This window comes from Takifugu rubripes, chromosome 2 (assembly GCF_901000725.2).
Source record: "Takifugu rubripes chromosome 2, fTakRub1.2, whole genome shotgun sequence".
Taxonomy (NCBI): domain Eukaryota; kingdom Metazoa; phylum Chordata; class Actinopteri; order Tetraodontiformes; family Tetraodontidae; genus Takifugu; species Takifugu rubripes.
This window is the reverse complement of record NC_042286.1, coordinates 9967410-9982538: the sequence shown is the minus strand read 5'-3', so window position 1 is coordinate 9982538 and position 15129 is coordinate 9967410. Positions and strand designations below refer to the sequence as shown.

Sequence of the window (15129 nt, the reverse complement as noted above, 5' to 3'; positions counted from 1 at the left end):
AATAAAACCTTCGGGACCCAAACTTTGTTTTACAACAGAACAGCGAGAGTTCTTCAACACTCCAGCCAGCCAACGTGATGAAGACGCGGCCGTCTCCGTGATGTCTCCAGGAAACACCCTCTTCTTGACCACCCACACGATACCACAACGCGTTATCTGTCATAAGCCACAATGGAATCTCGAACAACTGTTGAGACCGGGTTCCACCTTTTTCCTGTTTATTCTGCAGTCTGAACAAACAAGGTTTATAAAAAGGAGGATTCACTTAAACAAACAGATGGCAGAAGACACCGAGACTTGTTTATATAAATCACGAAAGAAAAACTCTTCACTTCGTTTCGCCACTTTTATTTTTGATTAAAAAAAAATGATTCTATTAACATTGTAATGATGTTTCATTACCACAATGTGGTGCAGATGGTTAAATATTATTGCCGCTGTGCCTAACAATGAAGAACAATTTTTTTTAAAAATCTTTCAAATTAGATGAATGAGGCGAGGGCAACGCGCAGCACATGTTTTTCCGCCGACAAACTCAAGGAAGCCAGAATGATTGATTAAGGCAAGACCCAGTGAAAACGCGCCTTTTGACGCACGGAGTTGAGACGCGGAGCCCCACAGTGCGTGAGTGACAAGCCACGGCCGCCCCCTCGCTGGCGAGCTCGGTGACTCTTAATTGTGTAACGTGCGTTGACGAGTCAGCACAATGCTGCAGTGACCGCGGAGGCGCACTTCGCTGCGCACGGAGATGAAATGCTCCCATCGAAGAGAACGCAGATGGACAGCCTCGTTCAGCCGCTCGTCGCCCAGTACCTCGCCATGGGATGCCAAGCAAAGGAAAACAACCACAATGAAAGTCTGGCTGACGAAAAGGGAAAGAGCGACGCGTGAGTTATATTTAAAAGTCCTAAACCAACATGCACGCGGACTTATTCGGGCAGTTTGATAAACTACTTTAGAAGTGATTACAGGTTTGGGAGGTGCGTAAAAATCAGGCCGCACAACTGTTTAAAGTGGATGTCCGCAATCAACAGGCATTTCCCGAAGTTCAAGGAAGGAAATTAGAACAATGCATCGAAAAATACCAAAAAAAAGGAGGGGGTGGGGGTGGTCTAGAGTTGAAACAATGGCTCGGTGTTTTTGTGACAGTTAAACAAATAGATTCATGCGAAATTCGCTCGCGGTTTTATAATCGTACCTTAAGAACAGGTTGGTGTAGGCCGACATCATCTAGCATGCAAATATAGATGCATTTTCACTACAACAAGCCGCCCGCCGCATCACCATACTTGTGCTGGATTTTCTTAAGGAGAGTGGGCCCGGGATGCAGATCCAAGTCTAAGGTTTCTCCCCCGGGCCGTCCCCACAGATTCCACAAACCCAATCCAACCCACAGCGCACCAGGCAAACCGGCCATGGCTCTGGGGCACCTCACCAAAGGGGCGACCTGGGAGGAGCTCATCCAGGCCTGTTTGCAGTCCTTTGGTAAGTCCGGGTGTAGCTTTGAGATTATTACAAGTCTTTCTGGGCAAAGTCTGTGTATTACTGACCGGGTTTGACATGTGATTTCTGCACTGGCCGGTTGAGAAACACTCTTCGGGAGCAGGAAAAACCTGGTTTCTGTGATCACAATTAGTCTTTTTCTCAATTGTTTTCTCTTCAAAATCTAAATACACATATATGTGCAGGTATATGGGCACACTTGTATCTACACATATATGTAATTCTGCATTCTGACTAGTGTAGATGATTTAAATATTACTAAAAGCAGGGACTGAGTGGGGGTGCTGTTGGATCAATCAGGCAAAGATCATTGTCTGGAGTGCTCTCAGACTTACCGTGATTGTGTCTCTGAAGAGACATGCTTGCAAACTGCCGTTGCCTAGTTACACAAATGGACCTAGAGCAATAGAGAAGCGTTACAATGTACTGCACGCATAATGACATCCCGTAACTACTATTTACCTGCTGGGTTGCACTGGCCAGTAATGTATGTCGGTCAACCTCACATGTGAATAAGGGAATATTCATTTGAGGTGTAATTATGGTATAGAGGGAATCTGACGAGATGATGACGCCATCACGGCCCTGTAAACTCTGCAAGCTCTGAGCTGCACATCACAGAGATGCTGTCTGAGCGGGTTGAGCGTGTCATAACGGGGACTTTCCTTCAAAACAGCTGCCCCTAATACAGAGGACATACCTGCTCCTTCTGTCCCACATCACAAGCGAACCCTTCCCCCCCCAGCAGTCCTGCCACCGTTTCAAATGCGGGAGGGCACCTGTGAGCTATTTGAAGGATTACCTGATGGTGAGTTCATGCCCGGCTGCAGCTAAAGGTCAGCTCTTCTAACGGCGATCCTCACATGCTGGGTAGCCTTTAAAAAGGCAGAAGACCGTGAGGCACAGATCAATACAAAGTGACATCATCACTGTCCTTAAACCCCACTGGGCTGCACCACAGACTCTGAATGCAACAGTTTTGACCCAGTTCTATCATCCCTCTTAGTATTACTCTTCATAGTAATCTGAATAGATGATATTGAGCTCCAAAATTGCTGTTTGATTGATATTTAAATGTATGTTAACAGCTCCTTTAACAAAGGCTTTTTACTTAATTTATGTTGAGTAGAAAAGCAGCTTGGTACAGCGATTACTTTTTGAACCCAAGCACAAATTTGGGGCTTCTAAGAGCAGCTGGGGTCTCAATCTTGACCAGTAGGGGGCACTAGTGAAGGAACCAATGATTATTTTGCCAAATTTAGTTTTACCTTGTTTCACCTTCACTTTATATTTAGATATTAATGCTGTGGTGCCTACAGGCAGTTGAATATCTGACGTCTGGAACGAAGAGTGCGTGCAGCTCCAGCGTCTCTGTCATAACAGGGAAGAGCGATAGGCAGCGTTGGCTCTGATGGACTCATGAGATAACCTGGTTAAGTGGGTCAGGTGCTGCCCGGCGATGTGGAACAGCAGGTTTCCAAATTTTCCAGTCAGGAACACACACTCAGAGAGGATTTCCCCTCGCAGCTAACCCTGCACACACAGGGTTAGCGGTTGGAACGTTGTGAAAATACAGGATGACACATTTGTTTACCTAATGACATCACTTCCTTCAGATTCTGATGCCTTTATAGATGCTGACACCGGTTCAGCTGGCTCTGCCACACAGACCTGTCCCAGGTTGGCTATGAGGGCTGGATTAGTCAGCCGCATCTGGAGTGGTGACTTGCTTACAGATAACAAAGGTTAAAAACAACCAAAAGAGAAAAAAAACACATGTTGCCATGGCACCCAAGGTATTTCCAAGGTGATCCGGTTTGAAAGTGAGCGCACAGACACCTGATGTCCTTGATGGTGCGGAGAAACTGGCGAATCTTAAAGGGAAACAGTCCTCAGCCGGAGAACCCTCCGTTCAGCCCGTTCTCCTGCGGGAGGCTGGTGTGGACGGGTTTAAAACGCGGTTACAAAAAATGAGGTCTTGTTGTGTGACGCAAAGACACCCAAAATAAGGAAAGGTGGTTGGTCACAAAGAGAGGAAGTGACATACGCAGAAGGAAATAGGAAGTGAAAAAGTTTAGTGAGAGAAGCGAACAGCCGCTGTTCTCACAATCGGAGGTCTGACGTTCAGAAACAGCCTGCAGACAGCGAAGCAGCAGAAACTGACTGTGGATCAGTCACAGCTGCTTAACCTTGAATTTTGGCCATAAATGCAGAAACAGCATCTGTCCTCTTCCACTGAGGGCAAACTTTAACAAGAAATATGTCTTACTGTGAATAAATTTGTGAATAAGGACACGCAGAGCTGGATTAGCGCGTCTTCTCTATGTTGAATGTTGCAGCGTCACACCGAGACAAATTCCTAGCTCGTGTATTACTGTGTACTACATGAACAATGGCAATAAATAAATCTGATTCTGAATTCTGATTCTGAGAGCGACATGCGGAGCAACATTGAGGTCGTAGCAGCCCCCTGGTGGACGGCTGCAGCACCTGGATGCGCCCTTTGTTTTTAGTGACTTAATCATGTTCTACAAAACAATGTCTTTGAGCCCTTTGGAATGAATGCAGTAATAATTAGAAATGTTTTATCTCAGCCATCAGAAACACTGAACCTGTTTTGTCATCATTGTGATGTGAAATATTCCCGGTGAGCTGTGCGTCTGATTGGACGGCCGCCATGAGGGTGGAAACTCTGGGCTTTAGATGTCTGTAGAGATTCTTGAGTGCTTTAGCTGCACTTCCTGCTAGCTACCGGCTGCAAATGACATCAGCGAACCGAGACGGCAGTTGTTTCTGGACGTCTCGCTAAAGTTTTTGAACGTAAAATAAAAAACAAAGAAACTTTACGTTTATTTAAAATCGCACACATCTGTTACTCTCCAGCCTCTCTCTCTTTGAGCGTCCGAATGGTGCTGATCAGAAATGCAAAATAAAAGTGCATTTCTAACAGCGCCAAAAGAGTCTGGAAGGCTAAGCTGGAGTTTCCTGTCTTGCAGACTCGAACGGCTGCGTCTGTGGGAGCAGCCACCTGCTGAACATCACCCTCACCATGCACCGCTTCCTCATCACATCCAGCGATCTCCTGGACAAAGTCATCGCTCTATATCCTCCGGCACAAAACTCGAACGAGATGGCGTCGGATCTCCGGCTCGGCCGGGTGCTGATTTTGCCTCGTTGTCAACAGCAACAGGGAGTCAGAGTCGGCCTCTCTACAGCGCAGCCTGCAGCTGTTGGTGTAGAACAGGGTGGAATGTCGTGTTTACTCCTGCTGCCTGTTTGTGCTGTCGATGCCCTTCGTCCTGAGTCATCCTCCTAAGAGCAATAACAGGATTATTTTTCAAGCTAAGAAAAAAAGCTTTTTTCTTTCTTTTTTTGTAGCATGTGCGGATGAGTGGAGGACGCTGATCTGGCTCCATTCAGGAGAGAGCCGTGGCGTCACGGAGCCTCTCACAGGAGCCCGCTGGCCCGACGAGCAGCCTCGCGGCTTCAGGTGTTAATTAACTCTGCCTCGTTCAGACAGGAGTCCTCTCCACCTATATATAAACGCAGCCCCTCTGTCGCTTAAACGGGTCTAAGCTCACGCGGACCCACGTCAGAGCACCCCCCCCCCAACTACCGCCGCTATTTTTAACCCTCTTGCTCTGAGCTGTAGACCCACTAGGTCCGATCAAATAAATCTGTTGTGTGTGGGTTAGGATGGGGGAAGAGATAGAGGGGCCTGCGACAGCCTCAGTCGCTGTCTGGCCCTGGGATCGAGTGGGCACTTGTCTGCTCCCGTGACGCAATTAGCCTTTTTTTTAAACGCCCCGCTTCGCCCTGATCTTCCTCTCAATGTATGGAGCGGTGATTTTGTAGGGTGACCAGGGCATCGCCGGTAAATGCTCTCCAAATATGACCAGCGCTGGGTATGATCAGCAGTTCCCTTTTTATTGTCCCCTCACTCAGAGTGATTCACTGATGCTCGTCAGTGTTTTCACATCGGAGTCGCCTCCTCCCACGCGCCACTTGTGTTCGTCTTTTTGCTGGGGCCGCTGCAGTTTTTTTGCGCGCCAAAGAAGTGCAGCGGTGGACTCGACCCCGCGTCCGCCGTTGACTGAATACACCTGCGTTAAGCCATGAGAGTCCCCTTAAAAATTCTAATGAATTCACAACAGTTAACTCCTTAACCAAGGTCCTCACATTTAAAACAGCGCTGGACCGCGAGCACCCGACGGCGTGCCAGAAGATTTGCTTTTTCATCAGGTCAGTTTTTGCCCATGGGCACGTTTCAGAGTCTCGTCCTTCTGTGTCAGTCATGGGATGTCGTGCTGAACCAACAGGCACTGGATCCGCGAGTTTTGGATGATGTTCCGGTTGCACCACAGCTTGTCCGACAGCCTGGAAGAGTTCCGCGAGATGATCAGAGAGCAGGGGCAGGAGCATCTCTGCACTCTCCTCGAGACAAAATGGATGTAAGTGATAATTTATGAGCAGCCGGCTGCCGACAGGAGGCTGATTCAGTCACCGAAACTACTGATACCAATTGCGAGCCTCAGAATGAGTACTGCCAAAACGGTGCTGCTTGTTTTCAGTTGCCAAGAAAGTGAAATTTCAGAATCGGACTCAATTTTCAGGTCGCTCGGGTTCCTCGGTGTGCAACCTGGTGGCGAATGCCTCTAAATAACCATTAACAATTAATGCATTTAAATTACAAGAAATCCAGGATGAAGAAAATGTCGAGAGATTAGAGGTGGTTGAGTTCGGTAGAGAGCACAAGAAGAGCGGAAGAGTGAGATGATTGTGCGGCGAGCCGCAGCTCTCTGGCCCGTTTTACCAAAGAGTTATTTACAAAAATGAATCTTCAGTCACATGTACGGAGGCTGTTCCTCCATCGAGTGTGCCAGGCATAGTTCAGCTAATCTGGCTAACAACGGAGGCGACATTTGCTCTGTAAAACATTCAGCAGGTTGTCCAGGTCACGTCATCACGCGTTTGGTGGGCGGAAAAATTAAAGAGAACTGATGAAAAGAAGAAGTGGCCTTTATTGATTGCAGAGGCGGATATTACTGTTGCCAAACTCTGTTTAGTGCAAAGACCTTAGTCTACGTGAGTATGTAACGATAACACACAGGGAGCACCTTGCTCATGGCCAGTATGGTTTGGTCTGCACTTGGGATTTGAACCAGAAACCCTCCAGCTCCCAGCCCAGCCTCCTACAGACTAGTATCTCCAGTTTAGGTCAGGGCCGCCTTCTCCTCCCACAGATGTGCTCATTACACAGATCAGCGGCTCTAAATGCCCTTCGGTGTGATTGTGTGGGTGAATGACGGCCTATGTGGGGGGGATTCCTGACCCCCACCTGACAGGCTCACCAAGGTCTAACTGGGGGGTTTTAGTTTCCCGACTGACTGCGGAGTTCCGACCCTAGTGCCCTGGCTGCGTTTCATTGGCTCACAAACCTTCACAATCTCGCCATCAACGTCAGCGTGTCGTCGTTTCCTTCTAGAAACGAGCGGGATTGGTCGTGGAAAGCCAGCCAGAAAATTATACCTAACCCCAGCAAGAAGAGGAAAGTCTCCCTTCTTTTTGACCACCTGGAGCCCATCGAGCTTGCCGAGCACCTCACGTATCTGGAGTTCAAGTCCTTCTGCAGGATATCAGTGAGTTTAAAAAAAAAACCAAAACTCGTTCCAGTTTGCAGAGTTAATGTCTTTCCCACATGTGATGGTGTTTCCTCCGTGGGGTTTTTCTCTACAGTTTCCGTGCACCGCTTCATGCACGTCTCTCTGCTCTATGTGCCAGTTTTTAGACTACCAGAACTACATCCGCAACTGCTGCATGAAGGACATCCCTGCAATGGAGCGTTCCATCGCCCTGTGTAATGGTATCTCCCAGTGGGTTCAGCTGATGGTGCTGAGCAGGCCGACCGCTCAGCTGAGAGCTGAGGTTTTCACCAAGTTCATCCACGTGGCCGAGGTAGCGGTTGATTCAAGCCCACACTCGTTCACAATTAGAAGGAAAGGCGAAAAAAAGATGGTTCTTTATTTATATACTTCCTTTATGCGTGAAAAAAGGCGCCTGCTGTTGTATTCTGGCGGCTTCGTAGCACGCGCGGAGCTGCTGATGGTTCTGCTCTGCAGGCTTTTGCTGCACACAATTTTACCCGCTGAAAAAAAACAACAACATAATGGAGACATCCGGTGGATCACACTGAGATGTTGTGCAAGTGGAAAAACAAGAGGCCTGCTGGGCAGCCATTGCTTCTCCGGATTGCTCCTGGGCTTCCGTGGAGCGAGCTGCTGGCTCCGGGGAGTTCAGGCAGCCCCGTTACTCCGGAGGACCCCTTTTAGCCTGAAACATTAATGCACCAGGCCGCTGCTGTCGGACCTAAAAACCCCAGGGACGGGGAAATGAATTTCACACCATAATGCTTCAGTAACAGCGTGAGTTTGAGAAGTGAAAAGGGAGGGAAAGAGGCTCATCTCCAAAAGGAGGGAGCTCTCAGGGAGCAGCGAGGGTAACAACAACCGCGCTTTATGTAACTGTTATATAACCCAGGGCTACCTGGAACAAGTGTAATCGTGCGTGCTTACGTGGATGTTTTTGCGTGGATGGACTGATACGAGTGGGTGTGTGTTTTTGTGTGCGTCCTCCAGTGTCTCCATCTCATACACAACTACAACACACTAATGGCGGTGGTGGGAGGGCTGTGCCACAGCTCCATCTCCAGGCTGAAGGACACCACCTCACACGTGCACAGCGAGGTCACCAAGGTAAACGACCCCGACTCCCAGAAGCAACCACCCACTCGCTGTCCTCCTGGCACCGCACCTCGCTGAAGGCTCCTCTCTCCTCAGGTTCTGAACGAGATGACAGACCTCCTGTCCTCCTGCAGGAATTACGACAACTACAGGCAAGCTTACAACAGGTGCACCGGCTTCAAGATCCCCATCCTGGGCGTCCACCTCAAAGACCTGATTTCGGTCAATGAGGCCATGTCAGACTATGTGGAGGACAGCAAGGTGAACGTCCAGAAGCTCCAGGCTCTCTACAGCCACATCAATGAGCTGATCCAGCTCCAGCAGATCCCCCCCAACCTGGACGCCAACAAGGACCTGGTCCATCTTCTGACGGTAGCCCGCCTCTCCAGCCAATCTTTTCCTTTTCGGTTCCGGCTGTCACGTGCCTTTCGGCGTGACTCAGTAGACGCCATCGGAGTCCCGAGCAGATGCAAATGACCGCGTTACTGCACACGCATTGTCCGTACTGCCGTGGGCGCGATGAGCGTCTCTGATCTGTGAGTGCGTGGGTGACGAGTGTGAATGAGATTGTTCAGATCTCTGTATTGTTGCGTTAGCTCCGTTCGCCGCGTTAGTCATACTCCAACAATCGAATGCCCATAAAGAGATAATAGACACCATGTGATCTCATTTTGACAAAACATGTTTCAAGGAGAAACATCTCGACACGGAGAACTCTTTCTCATCACGTGTTTTTCTCTCTAAAGCTGTCGCTGGACCTTTACTACACCGAGGATGAGATCTACGAACTCTCCTACACCAGGGAACCAAAGAACTGCAAAGCACACGTGAGTTATAAAAGCAGTTTTATCCGTGCCGCCATTGTTCTCTGTTCAGCTAAATTAATGTGATATTTGGGACAGCGCGCGTGTTCATTTAGCATGTTGCTAAATTTGTGGGTGAAGAGGTGAGTTTTAAAAAATTAGCTGCCCATTAACAGAATTTATGAAAACCTATAATAACCTTTAGATAACCATCCCAACAGCAACAGATTTAAATATTTGAAAAGAAAATTCTGATTCTATTCATTGAACCCCAAACAAAACACACATTTTTCGCTAAGCTAAGCTAAAAGAGCAACCCTCCTCATATTCCCTGGAAAACTATTTCCAACATATGAATTATTCCTTGGGTCAGCTTGCTCAGATAGTTTTTGAAAACATAACCTGACTACTCATGATTGTTGTTTTAATGATGGTTTCCTTTCCTATCAGCCAGCCACCCCCTCTAGACCTCCAGTGTTTGTGGACTGGGCATCAGGAGTGGCTCCTAAACCGGACCCTCGAACCATTAGCAAACACGTACAGAGAATGGTGGATGTAAGTGTGTCCATTTTATTTCAAGTAGCAGTCTCTACACATCCACGCAAGGAGACCGTTACATAACCTGTATTTATTTTAATTATTCCCCTTAAAGCCACAATTTTTCTCTGCGTGCACCCCCTCCCCCCCACCCCCCTTCCCAGTGGCATTTGTTCTGTGAAAACAAAGTAATGACAGCGTTTCCCTCTTGTCTTCCACAGTCTGTATTTAAGAACTACGATCACGACCAGAACGGCTTCATCTCGCAAGGGGAGTTTGAGAAAATTGCTGCTAGCTTTCCGTTTTCCTTCTGCGTCCTGGACAAAGCGAAGTGAGTGCTTCACACATCCATCCATCCATCCATCCATCCATCCATCCATCCATCCATCCATCCATCCATCCATCCATCCATCCATCCATCCATCCATCCATCCATCCATCCATCCATCTATTTATCTATCTATCTTTTCAGGGAGGGCCTTGTCAGCAGAGATGAGATCACAGCCTACTTCATGCGGGCCAGTGTCATCTGTTCCAAACTGGGTCTTGGTTTCGTCCATAATTTCCAGGAGACCACCTACATGAAGCCCACCTTCTGTGACAACTGCTCAGGATTTGTAAGTCCAAAGACCGAGCCGCCGTTTCTCCTTTGCTTGCCGATGTTCGCTGATCCTTTCCTCCACCTTCTTCACCACAGCTGTGGGGCGTCATCAAACAGGGCTACAGATGCAAAGGTAACTCATCCAAGGCAAAACTGTCCGTCGTCGGGGCGTGACCGCGGGTCTGCGTTCAGCATGTTAGCAATGTGGTAAAAAAAAAACAACCAAGGTCACATGGGGAGGCAGGTAAAGTGGAGCTGAGGAAGGTGCCGTGTGGTTTTCTGCGTTGCATCGAGCAGGCTAGCTTGCAACAGATGAAAAAAACCACAGTTTTTCTCTACCAGTTCTTCAAGGATATGAGAAATGCTTTGTTTTACAGTAAGCCTGCAGACACCAGAAGTGCATTTGCAGAACTGATAGCGTTCAGAGGAGCTTTAGAGCCGCTGCTTGTTCTTGTTCTTACACGTTTGTGCATTCTTTCTGCGTTATCTCAGACTGTGGGATGAACTGCCATAAACTGTGCAAAGACCAGGTGGCCTTCGAGTGCAAGAAGAACAGCAAAGGAACGAACGCTGTCGACAGTCCGACGCCGAGCTCGACGCCCGTCGCCATGGGGACAACGGAGGGTGGGTTTGATGGTAGATTAGGGCGCTAGTTGCGCTCACATCATTGTGTTGTGTCTGTTTGCAAGCACACCAAATATAGTTCACGTAGACACACAAATACACGCTCTCACCGGTGAGGTAATAAATAAAGCAAGGTGTGACCGTGACATGTGGCCCGCCGCCCGGCAGCAGGCCTGCAGTCACACGGCATGGCCTGTCATTTCCAATAACCTCTGTTCCTGCAGAATAAACAACAAAAAACACCTCTTTAAGGCCAAGACAAGAGTGGCGGGTCTGTTATCAGGGTGATTTCCCCCAAGTGTCGTTTCACTGCTGCAAACCAGAAACTTCCAAACACTTTCGTTTTTACTTGCTATGGTTGGTGAAACTGGGAGGTGTGTGCGTGTGTGTGTGTGGGGGGGGGGGTTACACACACTCAGCCTAGGTATGATTTGGTCATAAGACCTATTGGTGTGTTTCGAATCGTGTTGAACTGAGTCACTTTATTTTGCGGTTTGGAATTTTTTTGTATGTTATGTGGTTTGTTTGTTTTTCCATGATTAAAAAAAACAAAACAATTCAAATTATTTAGATTATTACATAACATAAATTATTAAAATGAATGATTTTCCATATTTCCAGGATCAGACGAATGTCCATTCCCTCGCCCACTCGATGAAAGCAAAGACTGGAGCCCCGAGTCCCCGGACATGTCATGTTCCAGGCCTCAGAGGATCCACAGCTGCACCCAGACAGAAGCACCCCAGCTCCCCCCTGCAGCCAGTGACATCACTGACCCTCAACCAGCCCTGCTCCCAGCAGCACCTCCTCTCCCCTCCTGTCCCAGCCCGGTGAGAACACTGCGACACTGTGCCAAGTGGGAAAACCGAGAGGAGGATAGCAAACCCACCTATGAATGTCTGGAATCAGTGAGTGTCGCGACCGCCCCCTCCCCCCCCCCCCCTCCCCACATACTCAAAGCAAAATGCACCGATCATTCAGGTCTCCCGTCTCTTGTTGCAGGACAACCACAGGTTAGTCAAAGCAAACGAGACACTACGCGTGAAGCTGAGGGAGGCAGAGCGGGAGGTGGACATGCTGAAGACGCTGCTGAAGAGGAACGCCTTACACCCTGTGGAGGAGGATTCCTCTTGATAGACACACGCTCCACATCTGACGTCCTCTGGAAGGCTGGTGCTGCCCCCTTATGGCAGGATTTATAAACCTAAAGTCACTCTTTAACTTATATTACCAGTAGAGCAGGATGAAGTCATTTGGCATCACAAAGTGCAATGGGAACAAATGGAACTAAATTCTTATGTTTTTATAGTAGTAATTATTAATTTTATGGTACAAAGTGTCTGTGTGTCTGTGTGTATGAACACACACTCACACACATCTATATCACTAACCATGAAGGACATTTTGAGGGCTGCAGCACTGATGTCAGATTGTTTTATTAATAGTAGTGAATCACTGAAGATGGAAAAGTTGTTGTTGTGAATAAATATTTGAGTCTGCCTGAAAATGAGATTTGGTTTAGGATCTATTATTATTATTATTGGTAGTAATAGTAAAGTCCCCTAATGTACATAAGTGCTGTTTTACATCTGTGTCCATTTAAATCAATGCATGTGAAGGTTTCTGTAACTGTTATTAGAAAAACACTACGCGGCTCACCAAAAGACTTTAATGGACATTTTGTACAGTACACTGGTACCGCCAGTCTTATTTATGCTTAAGTCCTCTGGAGTCATTTTAAAGCTTTTAATTTTATTGTCTTGCCCTGTTTTTTGTAATCACCGTTGCAGCGTCAGCCTACACATGAGTCAACACTCACGTGTGTCTAATGCTGTACATGTAAAGAACACACCGGGCCATGTCAGTTATGTTTTATTGTAATAAATACTGTCAACAGAACGTAATTACTTGCGTTACTCACTTTGACCGCCAGGCTTCGCTAAAGACATACCTTTTTCTTCTGGACAGCCAGTTCAGAGTTGCAGTTTGCAAGCTTAGTTTACCACTCATTACTTTTGCAAAGGAATTATCCTCATCGTGTAGCCACAAGAAACAAATATGCAGGTGAGGTATTTTAAGCTTCTTAAGCAAAGAAGAGAAGAAGAAGTGGTGCGGAGATTTAAAGAATGTAAAATGATGGTGCAACACAAACCTTTAAAGGCAGGACGAGGGTCTGTGCTGCTGGTAATGAGTCCCGGGCCACAGTTAATGGTGGCCTGTAGATAATTAGAGTCTTTCAATGAACAATTCTGCCAACAGTGTTTTTCTCTGTGATGCAGAAATTCACCCTCGGATAGAGGAAGCAATTTAACCCCGACTGTAATGGGCCTTTGCGTTTTCTGCAGCTGTAATGACTCTTTCCCTCACACTGACTTGGCAGTGGGCAAATATCCAGCAAAGAAAAAAACAATAATAATAAGAAGGTCTCTGGAGCACAGCTCGAAAGCCAAGGCTCTGTGACAGCTAATTCTCTTCATTTGAATGTGTCGCACAGCTGCACAGCTGCATGCAGGATCCACGCTGAATCATTCGAAATACCACAGATGGCTGAGGGGAAGTGAGAGAGAGAGAATGTGTTAAACTCCAGGGACCCTGACCCCTCTTTCAAGCTTGAAAGGAAATATGTACATGCTGTGACGTGTCAAAGATAAATACTTCGGCCTGAAGTCCATTTACACACCCAGGAGACAGCACAGGCGTAATTACTTGAGCTTGAAGGTGAAAGACACATGAAGGCTAAGTGTGAAGCTCAGGTCCTCCGTACAGAGAGAGAGCGTCACTAAACCAGCCTTTGTGATCACACCAGGAGGACAGAGATGATTTATCTCCCACATACCAACGTGCTGGGAGAATTGGGCCGCAGTGAGACGCCCATCAGTTAACCATACCTGTTAACTCTAATGAACACTCTCTGCAACTAATTAGAGGGAGATGTGGAATGTCTCCCCTGATAGCTGCCAGTGGGATTGGAAAAAGCAAGGAAGAGGAGGCCATTCCCATTTCCAGCCCCATTTCCAGCCCGGTGCTCGGGCGAGTCCCCTGATTGTTAAAGTGAGTTCATTAAAGTTCTAATGATGGCCAAGGAATCCTGATGGGGGGGGGGTAGAGAGAGACAGAGAGAGAGAGAGAGAGAGAGGGCAACCTGCAATGAGAGAGTCACATTTTAGTGGAGAATCTTCTGGAGGAGTTCTTAAATTATCTTTAGCCATGGTGATTTTTTTTTAATTAACCTTGGTGGCACCAGAGGAGCATAAAAGAGGAGTTCTGTTAAAGACAGAAGCGTCATCAGGGGCCAGTCGGTTTAGCCTTTCAGGTTCAACTTCATCATATAGATTGATTTTTTTTAAAGGCAGAGCAGAGAGAGGAGAGGCCTGATAATTGATTTGTGGACAACATTGTCTGTGAAATTGCCCGCAAGGAACCCGAGACTAAATCAGGCGTGCAGTTTTCTGTCCGCTGAGGCTGGAATAACAGATCTGCTCTCCTCCTGTGGTTCCCCACTGGGTTTTGGCACATGCGTATGTTTTGGCTGGAAACAAAGCCGCCTACTTAAAGACACTCAGGAAGACTCATTCAGAAGAGCAGGAACACATCCTTTTTTCCCCTGTCAGACTGTTTTTGTGCACACTGTGACGGCGTGCCTGTTCCTGTGACCTCTTTGTCGGAGTATAAATAAAACACATCATGAGAAAGGAAACAGGATGCAGCCTCCAGTTACACATTTAGGTAATGTGATATTTATGTTAATACAAGAGTTAGCTGTCAGTATGACTTATGAAGGATGGGTAATCCTTCTCCAGATTGCTCAGTTTGCTGTGAACATATAAAGAATTTCATCTTCATCTGTTAAATGATCCCATTTGAGGTGCTTTAATGAGCAGAAGGAGTGAGAGGTCTTGTTTCATGCGGTTGTTGCACATCAGGAAGCTGCCACATTGCATCACGACTGCTGATGGATCCCGACTGCTGCGCGAGGTTGCAGAAAAAGCAGCATTTCTGACATGGAGGGGTGACCGAGAGCAGATGTGCTGCAGTGCTGGAGAAAGCAGGGTGAGTTTGGAATCCCTCACTGGGAAGATCAAGGAGGCAAAGCAAAGCACTGCGGCTAAAGGAGCCGACAGGATGAAGAGAGGAAGTAACAGAAGTGTAAATCCCCCACTGAGAATCCCTTAAGAAGGTGAGTAACGGGGAAAATCTGAGCCGCTCTATATGTGAATCCTCTAAACTCAACCTCTGCTTCTGTTGCCAGTGAGCAGCAGGATACAGTTGGACTCCCACTCACCTAACAGGAACCAGTCTGCAGGTTACACCGACACAGAAA

The 15129-nt window shown here is 47.4% G+C and overlaps 1 protein-coding gene and 1 long non-coding RNA gene across 4 annotated transcripts; one reads left to right on the top strand and one right to left on the bottom strand.

The window, feature by feature from the left end:
- Positions 1–402: 402 nt before the first annotated feature.
- On the top strand, positions 403–12712 carry LOC101063560 (RAS guanyl-releasing protein 1). 3 transcript variants are annotated; one of them, XM_029832187.1, is made up of 17 exons: positions 403–887; positions 1370–1485; positions 4500–4605; positions 5683–5745; positions 5823–5954; positions 6989–7142; positions 7240–7458; positions 8139–8255; positions 8340–8615; positions 8990–9070; positions 9497–9601; positions 9805–9914; positions 10056–10200; positions 10281–10317; positions 10677–10808; positions 11430–11716; positions 11811–12712. In XM_029832187.1, the coding sequence occupies exons 1-17, from the start codon at positions 754–756 to the stop codon at positions 11940–11942; spliced, it is 2346 nt and encodes a 781-aa protein (XP_029688047.1). In that variant the 5' UTR covers positions 403–753; the 3' UTR covers positions 11943–12712. The 3 variants fall into 3 exon arrangements, with proteins under 3 accessions (XP_029688047.1, XP_029688037.1, XP_011615055.1); XM_029832177.1 differs by having other exon boundaries at positions 404–887; positions 1310–1485; XM_011616753.2 differs by having other exon boundaries at positions 407–887; positions 1310–1485; positions 7285–7458.
- LOC115248453 (uncharacterized) lies at positions 1727–3029 on the bottom strand. Its single transcript, XR_003887331.1, has 3 exons — positions 2933–3029; positions 2306–2378; positions 1727–1900 (listed from the first exon to the last, which is right to left on the bottom strand). It is a non-coding gene; the product is annotated as an uncharacterized lncRNA (long non-coding RNA).
- Positions 12713–15129: the final 2417 nt, after the last annotated feature.